Source organism: Onychostruthus taczanowskii, unplaced genomic scaffold, assembly GCF_017590055.1.
Source record: "Onychostruthus taczanowskii isolate IOZ18803 unplaced genomic scaffold, ASM1759005v1 scaffold2, whole genome shotgun sequence".
In the NCBI taxonomy this organism is placed as follows: domain Eukaryota; kingdom Metazoa; phylum Chordata; class Aves; order Passeriformes; family Passeridae; genus Onychostruthus; species Onychostruthus taczanowskii.
This window is the reverse complement of record NW_024499239.1, coordinates 27955185-27980253: the sequence shown is the minus strand read 5'-3', so window position 1 is coordinate 27980253 and position 25069 is coordinate 27955185. Positions and strand designations below refer to the sequence as shown.

Here is a 25069-nt window from a genome sequence, read left to right as displayed (position 1 = left end):
ATGTAAGATACTCTTTGGAGTTTTTTAGAGTGTTTTTTGGAGCATCTGGGTACAGAGCTGAGCTGATAAGGTGTTGGGGCAGGGATTTTTAGAGATGTAAAAACTAGGACTTGACACCATCTGTTTGTGGTGCCATCACAGACACCTTGCACTATCCCAGGTTACTCCGTTCCCCATCCAGTGTGGCCTTGGGCACTGCCAGGGATCCAGGGGCAGCCACAGCTTCTCTGGGCACCCTGTGCCAGGGCCTGCCCACCCTCACAGGGAAGGATTATTTTCTGATATCTCATCGAAACCTACTCTTTGTGTGTTTGAGTCCATCCCCCTTTGTCCTGTCACTCCAGGCCCTTGTAAAGTCTCTCCCCATCATTCTTGTAGCTCCTTTCAGGTCCTGGAAGGCTGCAAGTAGGTCACCCTGAATCCTTTTCTTCTCCAGCTTGAACAATCCCAATTCTCTCAGCCTTTCCTTACAGCAGAGGTCCTCCAGCCCTCTGATAATCTTAGTGGCCTCCTCTGGATTCATTCCAACAGGTTAATGTCCTTAAAACCTCCTGAAAAGAATGGGGAGGACAACAAACAATGACCCTGAGGGTGCTGAAGGTGCCTTTGCTCAGAGAAAGCAGCACGTGAGCAGGGGCTGTGTTTCCAAAGCGTGAGCCAGCACAGGAAATGCGTTTGCAATCCCACCCTTCCTGCCAGCACCTTCCAGAGGCATTGCAGGGTAGACACCTACCTGACCCACTCACCCCACAGCCTCCTCAGTCAATGGAGGGAGACACTCCCAGTGGGACCAGGCTTTTGTCCCAAAACAAGCCCCACCCAAGATTTCTGCTGCCCAAACAATGGCTTTGATCTTCAGGTGCTGGCTCAACTCTACCAGCTCCATGTGCCTGGTGTCCAGGAGTATTGTGGATGGCTCCAAGTCTGTGCTGAGGTATTGAGTGGAGCTTGTTTGGGTGGCATTGACACATCTAAATGATGTTCCCTTTCCAGCTGGTGGTGCCGAGAGAGAATTGAGCTGATCCCTCGCGTTGTGTGAGGATGTCAAGTGCTCCAGTGGTAGAGACACAGCCTTAGACCTTTCAGTGGGTTCAAAGTCTGAGACCTGAATCCTTCCCCAGCTTTTTTTCTAAACTTTACTCATAATATCTTAGTAGTTGGTACAAGATGGGAGTATTCAGGAAAGGGGCAGACCTTGGAAAAAATGGTTAAAGTAGGTGTGAGTTCTTGGTGCTGCTTTCTGCACAATCCTGGCAAAGTGGGTGTGCTCAGATTCTTCAGTGAAGGCTGATTCCCTATCTCCTAAAAAATGAAACAGGGAGGCTCTGCAGCATTTGATGAAGTTAGGAGCAAATCTCCTTGGTTGGCTACCAGCCTTTTGGAATGTGTTGCCCAGAGAAGCTGTGGCTGTCCCATCACTGGAAGTGTCAAAGGAGAGGTAGGATGGGGTTTGGAGTAACCTTGGGTAGTGGAAGGTGTCCCTTCCCATGGCAGGGCGTTGGAACTGGGTGATCTTTAAGGTTCCTTCCAACCCAAACCATCCTATGATCCATTCCACAATTCTGTGACTACCAAGGAGGAGCTGAAGTTTAATGAATTCCTGTCCCATTTTCTTATCATGCAGTAGCAATTACATAATTAGGGGATTACTGCAGCATACCAAGCACGTGTTCTGCTCATGGGGAAGAAGAGAGATCAGGGTTACAGACAAGAAACTTCAGTGTCAGTACTGTGACAACAAATGCTCAGGATTTTATCCTCTCCCCATGTGGACTCTGCGAGCAAGCACACACATGGATTTTGTGTAGATTCTGCAATAAATGTAGGAGAAAAACACTGATGAAATTTTCATGGGCTGTTACTTCAGTGTGCTGCCTTTCTGCTCAGCATTGTTCTGTCCAGATGACAACAGCTTTGAGAGCAAACCATCACATTTCACTCCTTTAGTGTTCGCACCGCGCACACGGTAAATCCAGAGGTGTGAAATCTCTGTGTGTGTGTGTGTAGAGCACTTGGGTGTTCAACTAAGGCAGCCAGTAGGGTTTGCACCAGATGTAACCAGGTGTAACTGCTGTCCCCAACCCCACTCCAGGTTGGTGAAGGGCACAGCCTATCACTGGGACCTGCTGCTGGTGGCACTGATCAACACGGGGCTGTCGGTCTTCGGCCTGCCCTGGATCCACGCGGCCTTCCCGCATTCCCCCATGCACGTCCGGGCCCTGGCCTACGTGGAGGAGAGGGTGGAGAGTGGACACATCTATGAGACGTAAGTAGAGCTCTTTGGAATCATTTTTGTGGCTTCCCAGTCCTTTGGGAACGGTGGATTTGCGTGGTTGGGGTGTTGGCTGTTGTATTCCAGATATGAAAGTGATGGAAAGGTGCACCCAGTGAACCTTGATTTGGCTTCATCCCCTTCACTCAAGCACTCAAGTTCATGCTCTGGCCAGTGGCAGCATCCTACAGGGATCCCACCCACTCCATTGCAAATTCTCCTCTGGAAAAGTCAGCCAAGGCCATTTTCAGTTTCAGCCTTGTGGAAAGCTGAGGAGGTGCTTTGGCCGGATCTCTCCGGATGCTTTCCCCAGAAAGAATCCAAAGCTGATTCACTGCCTGAAACCTGTCTGGTGGTTATTACGAAGGGGAGGAAAAATGCACCATTATTTCAGAGCTCCCATAACATCTCCCACCACATTTTGGGAAGGAGATGCTTAAATTCTCTGGGTTTTAAACAAAAACAAGTGTGAAGCCATGGCTGGGTCACGGGTTTCTATTTAAGACCAACTCTTCTGCTGCTCTGAGTTGAGCAACACATTCTTATCACAGACCTATTAAAAATAAATTAAAAACCTTTTTCTCATGAAACAATCTCTGCTTTGGAGCAGATCTGGCCTGTTTGATTTATTCTGTTGCAGTTGAGTGCTTTTACCACAGGAGTGGTAATTTCCACTCACATACCATTAGTTTTAATTATCCTGCCTTGGTTTCCATTTTCAGCCTTGCCACTTATCAAAAGTGAGGCTAAGTGATCATTGACTTTGGGGGATGGAGTGGGTCTGTCTTAATCTCAGTCTTGTCTTCATGCTTGTTTTGGTGCCAAATGGCCCAGCCCAGCCAGGCATAGCTGATTTTTGGGTCAGGGATGGACAGATTTCACCTTCCACATTGGAAATGGCTGAGGTCTCTTGCTCCCTGTAACTCTTCTACAGATCTTTTCCTGGGAGATCAGTCCCTTGGGTTTGTATTCCCATTAGGATATGTTGGTATTGGTTGTTCCCACAACTATATCTCTCTTGAATAAATACTAAACCCTATTTAAAGAAGAAAATCAACTTTGAAATTTGAGTTCTGTAGAGTTTTAATCCATGCCCTTGCTCCTCGTGTCTGTGATCTGCTCTGGGATACCTCCACCCTCTGTTTCTTTGAGAGATGCAGAACTCACACTTTGAAACCCATGTGCCAAACCTCCCTCCTGTGTCTCCTGTTGTCATTTCTCATATCCAAGTGCCTCTTTTTCCTGTTTTTCCACTGTCATGATTCTGTATTCTGGCTTTGCTTTGACAAAGTCAAGTCCCCTGCCTGAACTAAGGACTAATTCCTGCACTTCTCCTCTCCTCCTTCACCCAACTGCCACCCAAAAAAAAGCACCAGAGGGGCCTTTTTGGCCACTCTGTCCAAGATACAGCTCCAGGGATTATCCTGGAAGGGCTGAGGGCTGCCCTGATCTCCCTGAGGGTGTTCCCTCAAGGCACAGTTCTGCTCTGCTGGAGGCAAATCAGTGCTGGGAACTGGATATTGGGAGTGAAAAAGGGAATGAGGGTTTCCTAGTGCTTTGAACTCCCTTTGAGACCAAAGCTTTTTGTTCTCTGCAAAGCACTGGGGCTAGAACAGGAGGCTCCAAGCAATGTAGTCATCTCTGTTTTTTTCCTTTTTCTTTTTTTTTTTTTTTTTCCCCTCTTAGCCAGCTCTGCTGAAAAAGAAATGAAGCTCAATTAGAAAATCAACTCTGTCTCCCTTGGCAGGCTCCTTCCCTGCACTCAAATCAAAGCTCCCACAGGATGATGACATAAACAAGGATAAAGATCTGTCACACTGAAAGCAAAATTTTCTTCTCCCCTGTAGAGAAACAATTTAAGTTTCCTGTGGCAATCTGCAAACAGGCTGTTGTTGCTTACTTGGAGAAGTTCAGGAATGGCTAATCCCATGCTATCCATATTTAGAGGATTTTGGGGAAATGAGCCTGGATTACGCTCTTTAATCTCCATTAATTACTTTATTTCCATCACGGTACAGAATTTCTGGAGCTGTTTCCTCAAGGGCCAAACCAGATTCTGAACACATGGAAATCAAGGATTCCTCTGTTGACTTAATGTGACTGTGATGTTCTTATTCTGGAAATGAGGTGCTAGAATTAGCAGAAGACCAATCTAAGGCTGGGAACATCCGTTTTAAAAATATAATGTTTGGGCAATTATGAGCAATTTTAGCTATGTTCTGATAAAATATTCCAAACTAATAAGTGGCATTAACAGGAGCTGGCAGCAATTGCAGTACATTTTGCCGGTGATCAAACACAGTGTTGTGATTGCTGCATCCCTAAGAGATGGCTGCAAAAAATTCCATGAACTTCAGAAATCTCTTACCTAAGGGCTGCCACTCTGAGCTTGTTCTTGCAGCCATGCATCTGATTGAAATGTGTTTTTGTAGCTCATTTTGTCCCTGAACTCTTCCACTTGCATGACTTCCCTTGCAGACCTGTGTGTGCTTGCAGGGCAGGAGCCTCCCCAGCAGGAGGAGAGATCTCTGTGTGAAATAGCAGAAATTCTTCCTCTGTGGCTGACCTGGTGCTGGAGGAACTCTTGCTGTACCTGGATGAGGTTAAATCAGTACTTCCTAAACTCCTGCTTCTCTGAGCCACCACAGAGGCTCATGGTGGTTCTGGCAGCTCTGGAGTGGCCAGACTGGAATTATCTGGCACAGCACTTCAGTTGCACTTTAAGCTGCTTGGTTCTGTTCATCTCCAGCACTTCTGTGGTGATCCAGACCTGGAGGCAGTAGGAAAGGTGCCAAACTCTGTCCATTTAGGTGATGTCCCAGTTCCACCAGAGCTGGCAAGAGTGAAGCACTCTGCTCTCCCTCAGCTTCTCTAGGCACTGGCAGGGACCCCTTGGATGTAGGAGACTTGCAAAAAGGTCCAACAAAATCTGTTTGGAAGGAGAAAAGCTGTGGTTTAAACCTGTTGGAAGGTTACTTAAAGGTTAACACCTCTGTGCATCCTGTCCTGGCAATCCTGGATTGTTTGTAGGACCTGCCCCACTACTCACAGAAGAATTCCAGTGTTGTCCTCAGGATTTTGTGTGCTGTTTGTGGTACCTGTTGTTCCTTAGGTCTCATGACTGCTGGTGTTAATTTGTTGTCCAAATCCTCAGAGCAAGCTTTGGCTGTCACCCTTTCCCTCCCTCTCCAAATACAGGTGTGGAAGGCTCCTTCATCCCCTTTTGCTCCTTGAAGGTATAAACAGATTTGAAGTTCAACCTGACCTTACTTCTAAGCAAAACTCTCCAACTTAATATTGCAATAATTCAATCTTCTTCAGGACAGAAGGGATTAAGAAATCCCAGCAGTGCATGTGCAAAGGAGGGAAGTGTGTTTTGATAGATTTTTGGTGTTAATCCTCAGAGAAATCTGTCTGTAGGGTTAATTCAGAATTTGAGGGGTCTCATCCAGGGGCTGAGGTCACTAAATGACACCAAAACAGCCTATGGACAAAAATTTTTCCTCATAATAAGGGGATTTATTCACTGGCTGATCCACTGAATTGTTGGATTTAGCTTCTAAAAAAAAATAGGAATCCTCTTTTTCTCTCCTCGTGAGTAGTCTTGACAGATGTGGGTTTCCTTTCCTCCTATTGTTTCTGATCATTTTTTTCAGACTGGGAGGAGATGTTCACAGGTTTAGCTGAAGTGCACAGAAAACACAGCAGCCTCCCCTCAAGCAGGTTGCTAAAGCTGCTGCCTGCTTTCCTGTCAGTCTTCCCCTCAAAAAAGCTCAATTTGTGGCCTGTCAGCTCTGAAAAATTTGCATTAATTAATGACATGTTTAGCATGGTAATAGGCAGTTGCCCACAGCAGGATAGAATCCCTGTGTGGTGCTCTCAGCATTCCCTTCCATGTAAACAGGGAGATCCTCATATCCATCAAAAATGCTGACTCGCTGTCAGGAGACTGCTGAGACTGCTGACTTTCTGTTTGTTTTTTTGTTGTTGTTTTTTTTTTTTTCCTTCCAAGACGTTCCTTATTTCCTGGAGAAGCCAATGAGTTTTCTTTGGGAGAGAAGCCAGTTGCATGTGCCCAGGGTAAAGCAAGGGAAGGATTACTGACCAGAAAGAGGATTCTTGGCTGGTTTGTTTTTTTATTCTTTTCTGCATTGTGCTAAACAGAATCAGTTTCGAGGGCAATTTAGTTCAGGATAGGATCTGTAGAGCTTTACAGAAGGGGAATTTGGCACTTTTCCAGCTGCTGTGGATTAAGTGCCTGGCCTGGCTCCAGCCAGGCTCTGCCTCCTCAGTGTCAGCACGGGGCCAGAAGTGCTGATTTCAGTGGTGGGGATGAATTTCCCTTTCCCTGGTGGCATGTGTGCTCCATGGAGCGACACTGAGATAAACACTCCCGGATCTTGGCATGTTATCCCATCTCCTAACCCCTTTTTTCCTGCTGCCAGGATCGTGAGTGTGAAGGAGACCCGGCTGACGAGTCTGGTGGCAAATTTCCTGGTGGGGCTGTCGCTGCTGCTGCTCCCGTTCCCCCTGCAGTGGATCCCAAAGCCGGTCCTCTTCGGCCTCTTCCTCTACATCGCCCTGACCTCCATCGATGGCAACCAGCTCTTTGAAAGGGTGGCTCTGCTCCTCAAGGAACAGGTACCTGGAGCTGTGTTTGCAACCCAGCTGTTCAAACTCTCAGTGTGGGATTTTTTTGGGAGGTGGTTTTGTTTTTTATTTTTTTCTTTTAATGTGAGTTTTTTGGGGAGTTTTAAACTGTCGTGTCTTGTATTTGGGTTTTCCCCAGACAAAGGAAAGAACGATGAATTTCACTCCATGTTCTCAGAAGGCTGATTTATTATTTTATTATACTATATTGTATTAAAGAATACTATACTAAACTATACTGAAGAATACAGAAAGGATATTTACAAAAGGCTAAAAAGATAATAATGAAAACTCGTGACTCTCTTTCTAGAGTCCTGACCCAGCTTGGCACTAATTGGCCAATGAGTAAAAACAATTCAGAGCAGAAACCAATGAAACAATCACCTCTTGGTAAAAAATCTCCAAACGCATTCCAAAAGAAAAAAACACAGGAGAAGCAAAACAGATGATTATTGTTTTTCTTTTTCTCTGAGGCTTCTCAGCTTCCCAGGAGAAAAATCCTGAGCAAAGGGATTTTTCCAGAAAATGTGAATGCCACATTTGTGTCATCTGCAGAGTATATGCATTTAAAAAAATAATAATATAATAAGCACTACACCAGGAAATTAGGATCTTTGATTTCCCCAGCAAAGCTTCAGGCAGGTATTTTTTTGGTGCTGTTTTACACTTTCATTTTGTGTGAAATACAGCAAGATGGGATTTTAAACTCAAAATGAAATTACTTGTGTTATTGAAACCTCTGTGATGTGGGCTGAAAACAAACCTGGAAGATGTTTTTTTTTTAAATCTGTCTCTGTTACAGGTGCTAAAAATGTGTTGTTTGGGAGTGTAGGTGGTACCTGGAGCAAACTCCAGCTCACCTTCTCTTATATAACAAGGGTCAAGGGCTTAATAAGCCCAACATTTGGCTCTGCATCTCTGCTAATCTGTCTTGATCTCCAATATTACATCCCAGAGGTCAAAACTGTGAAATTCGGGTAAAGATTACATTTGTCATGTCATGTCAATTTTTGAACAGCTACTGATGTATGTGACTTATTGCTTCTGATTTCAGTAGGAATTATGCATGGAATTTTCCAGGTTTTGGCGTGCAAAATTAAAAAGTATTCTCAAAAATGGAAAACTCCCTTTTGTGGAAACCTTTTAATGAGTCATGGCACAATCTGAAAGCCACTGAGGCTGTGCTGGTGCCAGCAGACAGTCGCTCATCCTCTTCATTGATGTATAGACAATGAGTCAAAGCCTGTGCTCAGACATGAGCAAGGAACTGTCAAAAGAAACCACCATATTTAGCCTATTAATGTCATTTTTTTCCCCCCTTATTTCTCAAAAATGGGTGGCTTATAGGAGCTGAGAAAATCCCTGCAGTGTGAGCACTGCCTCTTCCCACATTTCCCTCATCTCCTGAATCCCTGGAAGGGTTCAGCCAAGAGATGGGAGCAGCAAGGGCAAGCCTGGAGCCTTGGAAGGCTATAAAATAATGAGGAGCTGGGTGTCAGGTGGAGCAGCCATGGACAGGAACAACACCTGGATGCATCTGCTCTCCTTCCCACCTCTGGCTGGGGAGCCCTGACAGTCCCAGTCCTCTCAGGGAATCTCATTACTGCACTTCCCAAGGTATTATATTGCACTCCAGATGTTCCCAGAGGCCATCCTGGCCCTGAGGGGTGTCCTGTCTTCTCTCCAAGCTCCCAGTGCCCACTCATCCTCTGGCTCTTGCTGCCCATCTGTGGTTTCAGGCACTGGAATTAACCCTACAAATCCCGTGTTCAGCTGCTGAACCTCTTAAGGGCCCTGATGGTGATGCATGCATTGCTTGTACAAATTGATGGCTTCCCTCAAGTCCTGGTGTCCCAAAGGCCCATTCTGCTGTCACAAGTCCAGGTCCCTGCATGTCTAACGTGTGGTTCTCTCTTCCCAGACCGCTTATCCTCCGACCCATTACATCCGCAGAGTTCCCCAGAGGAAGATCCACTATTTCACAGGCCTGCAGGTCCTGCAGCTCGTCATCCTCTGTGGCTTTGGAATGTCACCCCTGCCTTACATGAAGATGATCTTCCCCCTCATCATGATTGGGATGATCCCCATCAGGTAGGAAGCTTGGCTTTCTTTTTTTCCCTGTCTCCCGTGTCTTGTGTCTCTCTTCATGCTTGGATTGCTGGAAGTCTGAGGAGAGGAGAAACTGGGAGCTGGGCTTCTTTAGTCTGGAGAGGAAAAGAGTGAGAGGGAATCTCACCAATCTGTATAAATGTCTCCAGGATGGTGCCAGACTCTTTCCAGTGGTGCCCAGTGACAGGACAAGGACTAATGGCCACAAACTAAAACACAAGCAGCTTCACTTCAACACGAGGAAGAAGTTCTTTATGTTGAGGGTGGCAGAGCACTGGAACAGCTGCCCAGGGTGGCCCTGGAGTCTCCCTCTCTGGAGACATTCCAAACCCCCCTGGACACATTTCTGTGTCACCTGCTCCAGGGGGATTGGGCTGGGTGATCTCCAGAGGTCCCTTCCAGTCCCAACTATTGCATGAAGTGGTTCAGGAGGGTTTTCTGCATTTTCCAGGCTCTAAGCAGCTCCTGGAAGTGAGGAGGGTTTTTGTACCAGTTGCTCAGGCCTGAGGAGAAATCAGGATTTCACTGCTGCTGGGAGTTGTGCAAAGGGTTCTGGGCTGGCAAGTGCTCTTCTTCCAGCCTCCTAGGAGGCAAAAACTCTCCTTTTTAGTGCCTGTGCAATGCCTTATCTTCCTGAGAAGCCATAGTCCAAACCTCTAGGTGGTTTTTGATAATGTTCCTTTTCACTTTGCAATTTGATTTTCCAGCAGAGGGAGAAACTTTTCCTAAGAGGAATCCTTATCTCTTACCCAGTGTTCTGGTGACCTCCCAGACCTCCTGCACTGCTGGATGCCCCTGTCAATGATCAGTTGGGTGAAACTGTCCACATTTAGACTTAAAATAAATATTTAAAGGTGGGAGGACCCCACAATATCCTACACAGAGAGAGACTTGAGAGAGAATTTTTAAGAAATTTAACTAATTTTTTCCTTGGGGTTCATTAGCAGCCACTGCCCATCATTCTCCAGTTAAATAATTCATGCTCTCCGTCCTGTGGATATAATGAGAGGCCATAAAAAGATCTTGGAAGGAACAGATCAAGTTTCCAGTCCACTTGATTATTTTTAGGCCAGCATGGTACCAGTGATATCTGCTTGACTTGGAGCTTGCAGTCCCAGAGATTTTGCCTCTGATCCCAAAGTCCAGGGCTGCTAATCTGCACCACCTGCTGTGGTGTTTTCCTTGGCTGATAAAGATGGGTCCAATCCTTTCTGAAACTAAAGCAAATGTTAGAGCTACCATGGCTTTCAACAGGATCAGGTCAGAGCCATTTGGGCTGGATTTTAAAAGATAAACAGGCTTGGAAAACACAGAAATTATTGTTCCTCTGGTAGTAATGCCTCACCTGCCCTTCACACTGGTGGCACTTGGGGTGCCTGGATGAGTGACTGGTAAATATTCCATCTGTGAGCAGTGCTGGATGAGTGGCTCTTGTGGGAATTGCAGCTCAGTGCAGAACAGAAAACGTGGGGCACACTCAGCCAAATTCAGGTATTGGCCATGGTATAAAAAACTCAATTAGTGTGGAGAGAATGCAGTCCAAAAAACCTGATTTTGCACTCAGAGCTAGATACTAATATGCAAATATATCTTCTTTTCAGTAAATAAGATGCTGTCACTTTCTACCCTCTGTGTTGCTAACTCAATTCTCTTTCCAGGGCAGTTTTTTCCCAGCAGCTGGATAATCAGCCCTGCTGCCAAGGGGAAGATGCTGCTGCCTGGCATTGCATGGAAATTTGCCCTTGGCTTTGCTTCCTCTGATTTCTTTTGCCTTCATGTAGGTTCTGTGGCCTCCAGCCAAGAAGGCAGCACCATGATCCATGAGCTCTGTAGTTAATGACTTTTTCCCAAAGTTTTGGCACTCTAAATAGATGAGGCAGTTGAAGAAATTTAATATATTTTCTCCAATTTTTTTTTTTAAAAGAAGTGAAGGGAGAAAGAGGAGATGGGACAGCAGCCAGGGAGAAAATTCAAGAATCAAACACAAATGAGTGAGGCATGGCTTGGTGTCCCATCCAGAACTCAGCCACATCCCAAAGCCACATTTCCATCCATCCAACAGCGTGAGAAACATGATTTGTGTTGTCATGAGTGAGGGATCCCTGGTGTGGTCTCAGACAGATCCTGAGAAGCCACTGAAATCCATGACTGCAGTGGAAAACAGCCTGTTGGAAGAAAACTTGATCTCTTTGGGAATTCCCAGTTCCCGGCTTAGATCCAGAACTTTGGCATGATGAGTTTTTGGTTGCCCACAGAAGAATCTTCTCTCCAAGTTGTCTCTTATCTGGGCTCCCGTGGCTCTCAAACATTTTATTCTGTGATGGGTCTATTTAAGGAGATCCTGGTATTTCTCATTAATAAGTGATGTTTGGGATCTCGTGCTCAGCAGTTGAAATCTGAAACTGATTTTTTGGTGCTTTATGAGTTATTTTAACAGCTGAAGAGTCACTTCCTTGTTAAACAAGGGGAAATGCCACATAAATGTGCATTGGGGTTTTTTTTAATTGTCTTTTTTTGTTGTTGTTGTGGTTGTTGTTGAGGTATAGTTTGTATTTTATTATAGGGTATTATAGTTATAAAATACCCTATAATAAAATACAAACTATTTTATTTATAAAATATTTAATTAATTAAAAATGTTATTTAAAAATACTTTTTAAAATTAATTTAAATTTGATTTTAATGTGTGAAGGTAGTGTGAAAGTAGTGTTAGTCCTTATTTTAAAAATTATGTATATAATATTATTTATTTATATAAATATATTATTTGGGTTTTTATTTAAAATTTATCTATATAAGTTTATTAATTTGTGTGAATAGTTTTATTTATTTACGAGATTTACAAGAGCAACTTCACAGTGCCTTTCTAACCCAAATATATTAATTTGTGAGGATGTTCTTGCAAAAAATCAATTTTTTAAAAAATTTTATAGTAATTTTTTAATAAAGATTTTTTACAGTAAACTTACTTTTTAAAGTAAGTTTATAAATTTTTTTTTTTAAAGTAAATAATTTGTTTTACATGTGTTTTCCATGCATCTCCACATGGAGAAGCCAAGACAGCAGCTCAGGATGGTCTTGTTTGGAGTCATGGCTTTCACCTCTGTATTTTTGTCACCCTGAGAACTTGGTGGTGACAGAGCTCTGGGAAAGTGACTTCCTCCGGTGAGGATGAAGATGCTTTCTTTCCTTTCCAGCTTCATTCCGGAAAAAAAAAAAAAAGTTTTTTTAGGTGTTTTTAGGTTTTCCCTTTCTCCTTCCTCCAGAAGGAGGAGGCTCTTGCAGAGGGAGCCTGGCACTGCTGTTCCCATAAACGCTGTGGTTGCTTTTGTGGGGTTCTGCTGTCCCCACTTTGTGTCCCCCTCACTGGGTGAATGTCCCAGCCAATCTCACCTGGGAGCTTTGGGACAGAGAAAAAAATGCAGCACAAGCAGGGACTGAGCCCTGTCTGCTCTGCCCTAGGTACAACCTGCTCCCCAGGATCATCGAGGCCAAGTACCTGGATGCCATGGATGCCGAGTACTGAGGGTTCCTGGCCTGCAGAGCAGCAGAGACAGCCCCTCTGGGGCCAGCCGAGCCGTGGGACCATCCCTGCAGTTTCCTTTCACCACTTTCTTCGTGCTCTGAGGTTGGCAATGCACTCCTGTCACAGCTCCACGGGGCCCGTGCCAGACCGAGGGAGCCTGGGATTGAGAGGACGCTGCTCTCTGGAGCTGTGAGGCGAACAAGATTAATGGAAAATGCTTCTTTCCACATCCCCAACCACACCAACCCCGAAGATCAGCCTGGCTGCGTGGTTGGAGCATCCAGAGTTGTCCTGTGTTCCCCTTTGTTGGAGGGTGGGGGGGGATTTTTTAATGCACCACATCCTTTTCTTCCCCAGCACTAAGAACAGCAACTGACCCTTGTTGTACAGAATGACAGCCCTGGCCTGGCCTTTGAACCCAATTCCCTGTGCACCCAGTATTCCCAAATTGCTGTTCTGGGTGTGATGGCCTCGTGCTAAACCCCTGATGTCTGGAGAGTTGGTGCCTGTTTTCTCACATTAATGGGTTTGGAAACAGTTGCAATGTGTACTGCTACAACCCACAGTTTTGGATGAATTTGTAATCCCAGCAAATGAGCTGGGAACATTCAGAGGCTGGGCTGGAATGGCCCTGTGGATGAAACCCCTGCTGGGTTTGAGCTGTTTGGGCATTAGTTTGGCTCTTTCTCCCATTTCTCCTGGGTAATCAAACACAGAATTGTAGGTTTTTGCACAACTGCAGCATTTTTTGCCTGCACCCAGAGGGCAGTTGTGTCGAGGTTGCATATACATATGTACAGTAGTGCCTATGTGTACATATATACATATGGAGTTGTGTATATATTTTGCATAGATATACAAATAGGCCTGGTTCTTTCCAAATTCACAAGTGTTTTGTGCAGTCAGTGTTACCCACCATGTCCTGACCATAAACTTGTTCTCTGCTTCAGTGCTGCTTTTTCTCATTTGAGATATGGTCACTTTTATTCCTTTGGAAGCTGCTCAGTTACTGGTTTTGTTCATGTGTTGCTTTCTTCAAGGTGTTTTCTTTGCTTTCTCCTTCCTGTGGCTTGAGACCTTCATCATTCTGTCTCGAGGCTCCAACATGTGAATTTTTCATTTAATTTTGATGTACAGAATGCAATGAAAGTTTTCCTCTTTTCACCTAATCAATACTTGTTGGTCATTTCATTGTTTCTGTTGTGTAGCTGATTTCCACTTCCCCCCCCCCCCCCCCCCCCAGATGTTATATTATATTTCTGGATGAATCTTAACTTCTGCAGTCTTTTATATTTCAGTTTATTTAATTTTGCTTGTACTATGGTCAGTTTTCTTATTTGGAGTACTGTGAAACAAGCTGCCCTTTAGTTCAGTGCTTGGCACGTCACAGGTCACAGCTAAAAATGTTCAGAAAATTGTGGACCTCGGTGATGAACTTTCAAAAGAGTAGAAACGAGGGAAGAAAAGGAATGTAAAATATGAATTTATCAGCACAGAGAAATGTTTATTACAAGTTGCTTGCCCAGTAAATGGTGCAGAGTTTTTTACTCCCACCCCAGCATGGTGAGGGAGACCAACCCAGCCATGAGGGAGGAAGGCTTTGGGTGCAAAGCTCCTGTGCTGATGCTAAGCCAGGCTCAAGCCACTGCAGATTTGGTGTATTTGCACCAAAGATCAGAAGGTAATTAATCTTTGTGGAGCTGCCCACGGCTCTCAAATACGTGTGCAGAACTAATTTTTGCATTTTGTTACGAAACCCTTTGTATTGAGACTCGAGGGAGGAGAGCAATGAGAGTTCCTGTATCCATGATTTTATATCCCTGGGGGAATTGTAAGGAAAACCCCTCAGCTTAGCAAGCAAAACAATGTCACAGATAGCAAAAACACGACCTTCATGTGGCACCAAGCTGATGTGAGAAGTCTCAGGGTCAGGGTGACCACCCCAGTGCATCAAGGCAGGGAATTTGGCTTTCAGGGGCAGCTCCTGCCACATCTGACAAGAGCAGGTACAAACCCAAACGTGGTTTCTGACCATTTTCCCCAAGATTCCCTGGCTTTTGAGTCATTTCTGTGCCAGGATCACTCAGAGCTGTTAGCAAGGGCTGCGTGTAGTAACAGGGGCAGGCAGGATTTCAGAGGTGGCAGAACTGTCTGATCTTCAGTCAACAGCAAAAGGGCAGGTGACAGGCAGCAGTTCAGGACCTGCTGGAAGCCAGGGAGTGCAGAGGGCTGCTGAGGCTGAAATAACATGTTATTCCCACAGATGTCAAAAGATTTAAGCAAAGCTGCAATCAGAGGTGTCATCCTCTGGCTGAGTAAAGCTGTAACACACACGTGACCTGTGGGTGAATTCCTGGTGTCTCCCCAGGAAGGAGTCACCTTGGGGGGTGGGTTAAGTGATATTTTGGGTGTTGTGGCTAGGGGAAGGACAGGATGTGCCCAAGGGAATGTGGCTTTGGTTCTCTTTGAGGCTCTGGGTGGGATTTCCTCAGGCAGAGAGCCATAGTGAGGTGGACTGGCCTGCAGGTTTTACCAGATGAAATAGTTTTGAGATGCACCCTCCATCCCCCACTTAGAAGGGCCAAAAATGTCCCCATCTAAAGCCTTTTTGAAAAATCCATTTCAAATAGTGTCAAATGTTGCAGAGAGAATTGAAAATCCAGGCAGCAGGGAGGGTTAAATATCGACCACAACTCTTGTTTGTGTCTTTTCTTTTCCTTCACCAGTGTGACTTCAGTGTTTGTATTTTCTTTGTAGCATCAGTAGGATTCTGTTCTGTAGAGTTTCTGTTCTTACAGAAGTCAGGGGCCAAAGAATCAGCTGATGGGAAATCAGCACAGCTTGTGGGGGGGAAAAATGCTGTGCTGGCTTGGACTGATTGAACATTTGGACCTATGTCTCAATATCTGGGTGGAAGGGAGATGTGAGACTCGAGGCCTCTTGTCTCAGAAGGGGTTTTCATGATCCTGCAGAGGATTTATTTTATTTTTCCTTGCCTTTTCTCTTCTTGTTTGCTTCTGGTTTTGCTGACATAAGTGCAGGCGTTTCCAGGAAGTAGCTGACTAGGGAAGGAGGGTTTGTTCAGAGTTGATTGAGCACTTTAATACTTCTGTGAAGGTTTAAGACAATTAGAATGTAAAAGAAGTTTTATTATAAGCTCTTTATATACGCACAATGCTCTGTATAACTGTTGCCAAAGAACTGAGTCTGAAAGGTGTCAAGAGCTGTTGGGAGAGTCCGTGGGCTTCACCTGGCATTGCAAGGTAGGGAGAAGCTTCTGAAACGAGTGGATTTTGGAAGTTGCCGTTTGACAGCTGCCAAAACAATCAGAAACTGGAGATAGAATAAAATTCTACTCTCAAACTTGTAGTTTTTGATCCTTGCGTTGAATGTAGGAGCTAGAAGTGAGCTTGACAATTAAAATTGGATTTGTACCTGACTGGTTTTGTTGGTCTGAGACTTTCTTTTGTTGCTTTTGAAGACGTCCTTGACGTGCTGTGTGTGGGATTTGATGTGTTTGCCCATGTAAATGAAGGGAAGTTGGTGAAAAGGTGGAACTTGTTGGACAAGCAGTGCAGCACTTTTGGGATTGCTTAGGAAGCACAGCTGACAACTGCACTGCAACAACCCCAAACTCCCTGGCACCAACATTTGAAGTTATTTAATAAATGTCAAGCTCCACTTGGATGTGCTGCAGAAGGATGGGAATGGAGTAAAGGGATTCAGCTGGTTTGGCTCAGAGCTGCTGCTGGTGAAGAGGTCCAAGATGAGCCCCAGCCCTGTGGGACACAATACGAGCTTCCTGATGATCCAGGGAACTGGGATGCTCTGGAAAGAAACAGGGTTGATGGCCACACTTATGTACAGTTGTAGGTTCTTCCCCAACATTCTACACCCGCAGCTTCACCCAGAGACTGAGACATCACAAACTTCTGCTCGTGATATTTGGCTGCTTTAGGAGCTGCTGCTGCACGCTGCTCTGTGGACACTCCTGGGAGGAGCAGGAGGTTCCCCCAAAGCTGGATAGATTTGGAGGTGGGAGGGCAGGGATTGGTTTGGGAGGGTTTTTGTGGAGTTCTCAGCAACAAGAAAGAGACCTGACTGTCCCATCACCAAAAGCAGCTCCTGTTTTCCAGTGTGTCCCACAGGATCTGCACCATCATCGTCACGCATTCATGTTACTCCTTCCCAACCTTTTTTTATTATTTGTTGCATTCTGGATCTGCCCTTTGCAGGGTTTTTACCTGCCTAGAACGCTGATGGGCAGATCCAGGGGTGGCTCAAGCACCTCTGTTGTGTCTGTCCCCCCAAAACTCAGTGCAAGCTGTTTGCTGTCATCTCCTGACCCAGCTCTCTGCTTCCCCAGCCCGTTCTAGAAGCTGCCTCTGGAATTTCCACTGGGGAAATGCTGAGTGGGAATTTTTCCTGGAAAACCTGAACCTGTGCCTGGCAGTGGCTGCTCCTTGGGGCTCCTTTGCCTGATAAGCAGTGATGAAGGATTCATAACTGTGCAGCATTTGCACCTCCCCATCTCTTCAGAAATCTCCTTTATGGCTCCTGTTCCAGTTGGGATGTCCTCCTTTCATCTGCCAAGCTTCCAAAACAACCTAAATAGATATAATGGGGTGGGGCTGGGTTGTTTTCTGTGCTGAGGCCTGTGAATGTTAGAAGAGAATCATCTTCTCTAATTGTTTTGCTGTCTAATTAAGGCACTGAAGGACCAAACCCTGGCCATTGCACTCGTGGCTGCAGCACTGCTTGCAAAGAGCAAACCATCAACGTTGTGGGCAGAGCAGAGGGGAGGGAGTTGTTGCAGTACAAGCTTTAGAATCACAAATTAGCACTTTGCTCTTTGGCTTTTGGGTGTTTTCCTTGCACACTTCCCTGGCTGTGTCTTTCTTTGCCTTGTACAAAACGCTGCGTGAGCTGGGATGGCTCAGCTCTGCTCTGATGTCACATTAAATATTGAAGAGCCTGTCCTGGGGGAGTTGCTGCCTCCTGCTCCCCATCTGCCTCTCCTGCAAAGAGCTGCTCACTTGGAGACTCTGCTCTTCATCCAGGAGACAAATTCCTGTTGCTGCAGGAGCAGTGCCCCAGAAAGGGCACACAGAAGGGGAGCAAAACGCAAAGAATTGGGGAAAACAGCTTGAGAATAAAGTCTCTCCCTCCTGATCTGAGTGATGCTGGCACTTATGAGCACGTGGGGAGAAGCAGGAGCTCTGCAGCAGTGAGGTGTTCGTGATGTGATCAGGGGCCTGCAGGAACTCCTCCTTAGCGAATTCAACACATGGGGGACTGATTCCAGTGCTGATTTTGGGAGGGCTGGGAGCAGTTCTCATCTGCACAGCAGCAGCTGGTGTCCTGGAATGCTGGTTTGAGGTAAGTTTTCCATGACTGGAGGACCTGGGTGGTTCTGCAGAGGTGGCTGGAGCAGAAGGTGCAGCCCTGGGTGTCCTGAGCACCCCCAGTGCTGGGGGGGAGCTCTTTGGTGGGGGTGACAGAGCTCCGGCCGTGTCCCCTCCTGTCGGGAGCTGCTTCCCCTGGGAGCTCTGCTGGCAGCTCCCTGGGGTTCAAAGCATCACATTGCTCAAATCTGGGACCAGTGCCACTGATTTCAAACAGCACCTCCAGGGAGTGCTGGCCTGTTGGAGCAGGATTTTATGGGAATCACATCTTCATGGAGCCACAGAAAGGTCTGGGTTGGAAAGGACCTTAAAGCTCCTCCAGTTTCACTCCCAGCCAGGGCAGGGACACCTTCCACTATCCCAGGTTGCTCCAAGCCCTGTCCAACCTGGCTTTGGACACTTCCAGGGATCCAGGAGCAGCCTGGATCTGCTCTGGGAATTCCATCCCAGCCCCTCCCCACCCTCACAGGGCAGAATTCCTTCCCAGTTTCCCACCCATCTCTGCCCTCTGGCAGTGGGAAGCCATTCCCTGTGTCCTGTCCCTCCAGGCCCTTCACTGCAGAGCTCCCCTTGCCTGCCCAGGTGCAGCTCCCTCCCATCTCCACCACTTCTGATATTAAAAACTAATTATGATCCTGGGATTTAGTGGCCAAGTCTGGAAGCTGCAGGCCCTGGGATGTGTTGGATGTGTCCCTTTGGAGCTGGGCCACGCTCTGAGGAGCCCAGCAAGTCCAAGGGGATCCGTTCCCATGGGAGAAGGAATGATCCAGCTGCAGAGGACAGCTGCCACTGGGGAGTGAGGAGCTGCTGACTGACCCTGGGAGGGTTTAGCCCATGGTGTCACACTGGTTTAATCAGTGACTGAGGGCTCTGCTGGTTTTGGAGGTGTTTATCCCTTCCTTTCCCTGTCCTTTGTTGGTGTGAGTTTGTACCCTGACCCCACAAAGGAAAGATCAGACTCAATGATCCTTGTGGGTCCCTTCCAAGTCAGGACATTCCATGATCCTATGAGATGTTACCCCAAAAAACAGAAATTCTCTTACTAAAAACTGCAACAGTTCAGCTGCTAAAAACCTCCAAACTTTACCCAAAGAAAGTACACCCTCAAATTAATGCAAACCAACCCCTTCCTTAATTTATTTGTGGGGTGCCCTGATGAAGGAAGGAATGGTGAATCTGACTCCATGTTCCCAGAAGGCTAATTTATTATTTTATTATCTATATTATATTAAAGAATACTATACTAAACTATAATAAAGAATACAGAAAAGATGTTTACTGAATGCTAAAAAGATAATTATGAAACTTGTGACTCTCTCCAGAGTCTGACACAGCCTGGCCCTGACTGGCCAAAGAGTGAAAACAACTCACAGCAGAATGCAGTGAAACAATCTCCAAACACATTCCCCATGAGCACAGCACAGGAGAAGCAAATGAGATAAGAATTGTTTTCCTTTTCTCTGAGGCTTCTCAGCTTCCCAGGAGAAAAATCCTGGGTGAAGGGATTTTTCCAGAGAATGTGAATGCCACACTTCCCTGTGCTCCCACCTGAGAAAGGCATATCCTAAATACATAAATATCCTAAATACTCCCTCATTTCCCCTCCTGCTTTCCCTGGAGAGAGTGTAAATGCAGGATAAGCCCTGCTTGAGAGGAGAAACCTTCCAGGGGCAGACCCAGCTCATCTCCAGCCCTGCATCCCCTCTCCCTGCAGCACGGGGTGCATTTCCAGTGATGTCTAGCAGTGCTGGGTTTATTTCCCCCCATGACGTGTAACTGGTTAAATCCTCCTCCATGGGAGCCCAGGAGGTTTGTCCCAGGATTCTGAGGAAGGATTTGAAGTGAGGGAGGTCCCTGTGCAGGGATTTCTGGCCCATGGATATTGCACTTGCTAAAGAGGCTCTCCCAGAGCACGTCCCTGATCTGGTGTTGATTTTCCAGTGAAGGATTTCTTTTGATAAGAGTTGCTTGCATAGGGAGGGAGGGAGGGAGGGAGGGAGAGGGAATTCCTTGGCTGTATAACATAGCTCTGTATTTAAAATGGAAATTAAAAAGAAATACCCTGTTTATATATTTCTACTTTTTGTCCAATCCCTGTCTTTGCTTTAATCTGGGATTCTCTCCCAGTGTTGAGGGTGTTTCTCTGGGGACTGGGGATATATTTGTGTAATCCCCAGCACCTGGAGCCCTTGAGAATCTCAGCTGTGACTGTAAGAGCACATGTCTGACACAGGAGAGTCTGGGGAGCCAAAAATTGGATTATTTCATCATTTAATGGAGAATAACTGCACCTTTTACCTGATTTGGTGCACTGGCAGCATCTGGAGCTGGCTCTGACTTCCTTGGCATCACCCAAACCAGAGATGAGCCCAAATCCAGGTGAATGTTGTCACTGGAGAGCCTGGGGATTCTCCAAGGAGTGAATTTGTTACCTGACACAGGATCCAGCCCCCAGCTGCCAACTCCAACCTCCTGCAACTCAAAGAGGAGCTCACAAGGACACGAGATTGAGGTGAGGCTGGGATGGCTGTGTGGGTCTCAGAGCAGGATCTGGGACAATCCAGAGCCTGCCAGCACATAAATTGCAACATTTATTTACTGATATTATGATATTAATATTGATATAATATATACCAACCCCTGTATACTGATCTATTGATATATTATGATATCACTATTGGTATTATTATATCATTATTTGTTGATAATAAATAATGCCTATATATATATAAATATAAAATATAAATTATATAATATATTATATATATAATAAATATAATTATATATATATTATAAAATAATACATATTATATAAATATAAATATGTAACATTATAAATATATATATAATATTAAAATATATATATATTATATAAATGTATAATGCCAATATTGCAACAATTTTGTTGTCTCTGGTCTCCAGCCACTACATCTCCCCAGGTTCTGTGGGATTCCTCCTCCAGCTCTGACCTTCATCAGCACAAGCTGCTGGTGACCCTCATATAAATCTATATATTTTTTTTAAAAATCCCAATTCCTAAATGGACAGAACCCCAGGAAACAGGGGGAGCAGTTTGGGTGGTGTTAATTTGGGTGGGTTCCCCCTGATTTTTGGGACGGGAGATGCTCCCTGCTGTGCCATGGGATGTGCCTGTGCTGAACCCGCCCCAGGCCAGGGCTGCTCCCTCCTGCTCAGGCTGGAGAGCCCCAAAAGGAGAGGAAAATGGGTGAGAAGGGCTTGTGCTCAAACAGAGCCCTCTGCTCTGCCTGGATGGGTGCTGAGCAGCAGGAGGGACGTGTGTGGCACCTCCTGCATGGATTCCTTTTGGATGAGCCTCTGCAAGGTGCCAAGTGCCCCTGTCCAGGGCAGATTTTACAGTGAGATGGGTTTAAATTTGGTGGCATTTGGTGCAGAGCTGGGGAGGTGTTTCCTTCACATTCCCCACCAGGACACTCGTGGTGCTCTGCCAGGAGCTCTGAGGAAATGTGAGATGGCCAAAAATTTCATGGATAAAGCGTCCAAGGAAGAGCCAGGCCCCAGGGATGTGGTGTGTGGGTTTGCCCTGTGCCATGGAGGGCATGGAAAAAGGGAGTATTTAGGGTGGCTGCCTCTTCAAACTGATGGTTTTGTCAGTAATTTTCCCTCCTCGATCTCCTGCTTTGGTTTAAGCTAAAAAGGGAGTTGGAATTTTCCTCCCTGCACTTCCCAGCCCTATAAAGAACTGAAATATCTTCCTGGAGTGAGCCAGGTGTGACAGGGTCTGTCAGATTTCCACGTACCACTGCAGCAAAGCTGGGGAGAAGGAACCACTTATTCCCTGTCCCCTGAATTTTGGGGGGATGCAGAACCCAGAGATGGACCCGAAGAGAAAGCAGCAAAAACACTGCAGCCAGCCAAGGGTCAGAAATCTGAATTTTTCCGTGTACAAGCCAAAAAAACCCAATTAATTGTAGCTTTTTTTTTTTTTTTAATTTTTTTTTTTCCTTTTAAATGTTCGGAGTGGATTTGTTTGGTGTGTTTGTTTCTGTCCCTGAGCCTTCGCAGGCACCAGAACCTGCTGCTTTTCATCGGGAATTTCATGTGCTGAGAGCCGGTGCCATCTAGGGGACAGGGAGGAGAACAGGGACAGGTTCCACTCCCAAAACTCCAAAATCTGCTCCAGCCTCCGGAGAGCCTCAGCCCAGCCCCCTCCAGCACGGAGAGCCCCGGGCTCGGAATGGGAAATTGGGGAGTGCAGGGCTTGACTCAAGCTCAACCAGCCCCAAATCCTGTGTGAAAAGCAGGAATCGTGGAATGGTTTTGGTTGGAATGACCTTAAATCCCCTCTCATCCCATGGGCAAGGACCTCCCATTATCCCAGGCTGCTCCAAGCCCTGTCCAACCTGGAGGCATTTTATTATTATTTTTTTCATTTTATTAAATTTCTTTTTTTTTTTTTTTTTTTTTTTTGTCCTAGCCTTGGACAATTCCAGGGTGTTGCCTTCAAGCAGCAACTTCTGCCCAAAGCCAGGCACCAAAAAAAAGGTGGCAGAAAAGCTTTTCATGGAGAGGTTTGCTCCAAGGGGGACAGAGCCCTGCCAGCTCCCTGTCCCAGCTCCAGGCTGGCCTTGATGTCCTGCAGTGCTGTTCCCTCCTCCTGCTGCTCCCCAGGGAGCTGTCCTGCTGTCCTTTAGCAAAGGTTTGGCCAGCAGTGTTTGCTCTGCATCCCTGCTGGGGAGGGGCCGGAGGTGTTACAGGATCACAGAATTATTTAGGATGGAAAAGCCCTCTGAGGTCATCCAGTCCCCCAGCACTGCCAGGACCACCACTGCCATGTCCCCAAGGGCCACATCCCCATGGCTGTTAAATCCCTCCAGGAATGGGGACTCCACCACTGTGCCAAGGCTGGACAACCCTTTCCATGAAGGAATTTCCCTAAATATCCAATCTAGACCTCTCCTGGCCCAGACTGAGGCTGTTCCCTCTCCTCCTGTCCCTGTTCCCTGGAGCACAGCCCAACCCCCCCGGCTGTCCCCTCCTGTCAGGAGCTGTGCAGAGCCACAAGGTCCCCCCTGAGCCTCCTTTTCTCCAGGTACCAAAGGGGAGCTCTCTTTATCTGAGCCCCCAAAATAAATCTGTTCTCTCACTGCACAAACCTAAGTCAGGCTCTCCCCAAACCTTTGGGAAAGGTGGGTGGGAGAGCAGCAGGAGGAAAAGCTGCACTTCCACCACTTGAATAAATCACTGGCACTAAGGATAACAAATAAAACCACCAATAAAAATCTGGCAAATGGGCAAGTACAGCCTCGAGCCAGAGCTGCAGGGCTGAGGGCTTTGTGTTGGAGACTTCACCTAAATCACTTTTTTTTTCACCCTTTCCTATTTCAGGTTTTTGGGGTTTTTCCCTAACTTCACCAGCCCCTCTGGAAATCCTTTTGGCACCCACTATGGGCATCTTCAGGGTGTATAGGAGGGGCTGTAGCCAAAAATTTGCTGTCAGAGGCTTCTCTTCCACCTCCTCATCCCCAAATGTTCCCTCCAGCTCATCCCCATCTCCCCAGGGATGCCACTCGCACTGCCAGACCGTGTGGTGCCGAGTGAGAAATTTGCAAACTTTGCTGGATTTCTCCAAAACTAAAGCTGCCAGCAACGAGGACCCTGCAGGTCCTTAGAGCCCCCAAAGCCACCTTTCATCTGATGCCCAGACCCTGGGGAAATGACTTATTTTTCCCCTGGAAAATGCCCTCTGTTTGCGGCCACTCGCACTGGCAGACCGTGGCCTGCCAAGCTAGAAATTTGCAAATTTTACTGGATTTCTCCAAAACTAAAACTGCCAAAAATGAGGGCCCTGCAAGTCCTTAGAGCCCCAAAAGTCACCTTTCATCTAATGCCCAGACCCTGGGGAAATGGTGGGACTGCTGTGCAGGACATTGGGAGGAGGCTGTGGGCACATCTTGCCCTGATGGAGAAAGGAGAAATCCCTGAGAGCCCTCCCAGGTAACCAAAATTTGTAAATCTTGACTAAAAGCTGCCTGTTGTCTGTGCAGGCTCCAGCAGAGGGAGTGTGGCTGCACGGAACAGGATTAAAGCATTTCTCTTCAGCAAATCCACCTTTTGGAGATGAATTATTAACAATGTCTCCTTTGGATGGCGTTTCCCCGTGACATTTCCAATTGTTCCCCACCTGCTCAAACAGCAAAATGCACTGGGAGCCTTTAGAAACAACCAAAAAGTTTCATTTTGTTAATTTTTTTTTCTATTTCAGGCAGGACCAATAAGAAAAAAAAACACCCCAAAACCCTCTCTCAGAGTTTTAAGTTATAGGTAAATGGTTAAATTACATCCCAAGGGGATGAGATTGGACCCTAAGGCAAGGGATTCATTTCTGGGAGATCCAGTAAGAAAAAAACACCCCAAAAATCCTCTCTCAGAGTTTTAAGTTATAGGTAAATGGTTAAATTACATCCCAAGGGGATGAGATTGGACCCTAAGGCAAGGGATTCATTTCTGGGAGATCCAACCCTCTCCTGGGTACCACATTCCCACCACTTTATTTTTGTTTTCTGGGTGATTCCAGGGAGATGTTCCTTGATGCTCATCAGGGCTGGTTTTGGGAGAGTCTCAGAGGGAAAGCAGGAGATACCCATGGAGAGAAGGGGATGGGATTTGGGTCACTAAAACCCCTGAGATTTTGTTATTTCTGATCACAACCACAGGAGCAGCACCTACAGAGAAGGTTTGGATACCCCAGGACTGCTCATCCCGAATTTCCCTGCAGGTAAAATCCACCCTTCGAGATGCTCCTTAAAAGCTGAGGGATTAATTTTATCCATCTGGGCGGGCTCTGCCTGCTGGGAGGGAGAAATGTCAACATCTGTGCTGCAGGGAAGATGCTGGACCTGGAAACACCTCGGAGTTAATGAGATTTCTCCAAATTTGCATATTAATACCGGCGCCTATTACCTCGCCATTAGACTTAATAGGGCTCAATATTAACAATTAACTGTTAATAAAATAGCCATTTGTACATGAAAATGGAATAATAGATCTGGGCACTGCCTTCCTGAAGTGCCGGGAGGATTTTGGTCTCCCCTCCCCTGCTGCAGGTGCAGGAAACTTTTTTATTTT

General features: G+C 46.2%; 1 protein-coding gene across 4 annotated transcripts in view; it reads left to right on the top strand.

Annotated features, from left to right (window-relative positions):
• The window catches only part of SLC4A11 (solute carrier family 4 member 11), a 97206-nt gene extending 81210 nt beyond the window's left edge, over positions 1 to 15996 (top strand). For all 4 annotated transcript variants that reach the window (XM_041402720.1, XM_041402718.1, XM_041402717.1 and 1 more), the window contains 4 exons: positions 2093 to 2266; positions 6718 to 6913; positions 8844 to 9013; positions 12494 to 15996. In XM_041402720.1, coding sequence (XP_041258654.1) covers positions 2093 to 2266; positions 6718 to 6913; positions 8844 to 9013; positions 12494 to 12557 — 604 coding nt within the window. In that variant the 3' untranslated portion in view covers positions 12558 to 15996. The remainder of the gene's footprint in view (positions 1 to 2092; positions 2267 to 6717; positions 6914 to 8843; positions 9014 to 12493) is intronic.
• The last annotated feature ends 9073 nt before the right edge of the window (positions 15997 to 25069 follow it).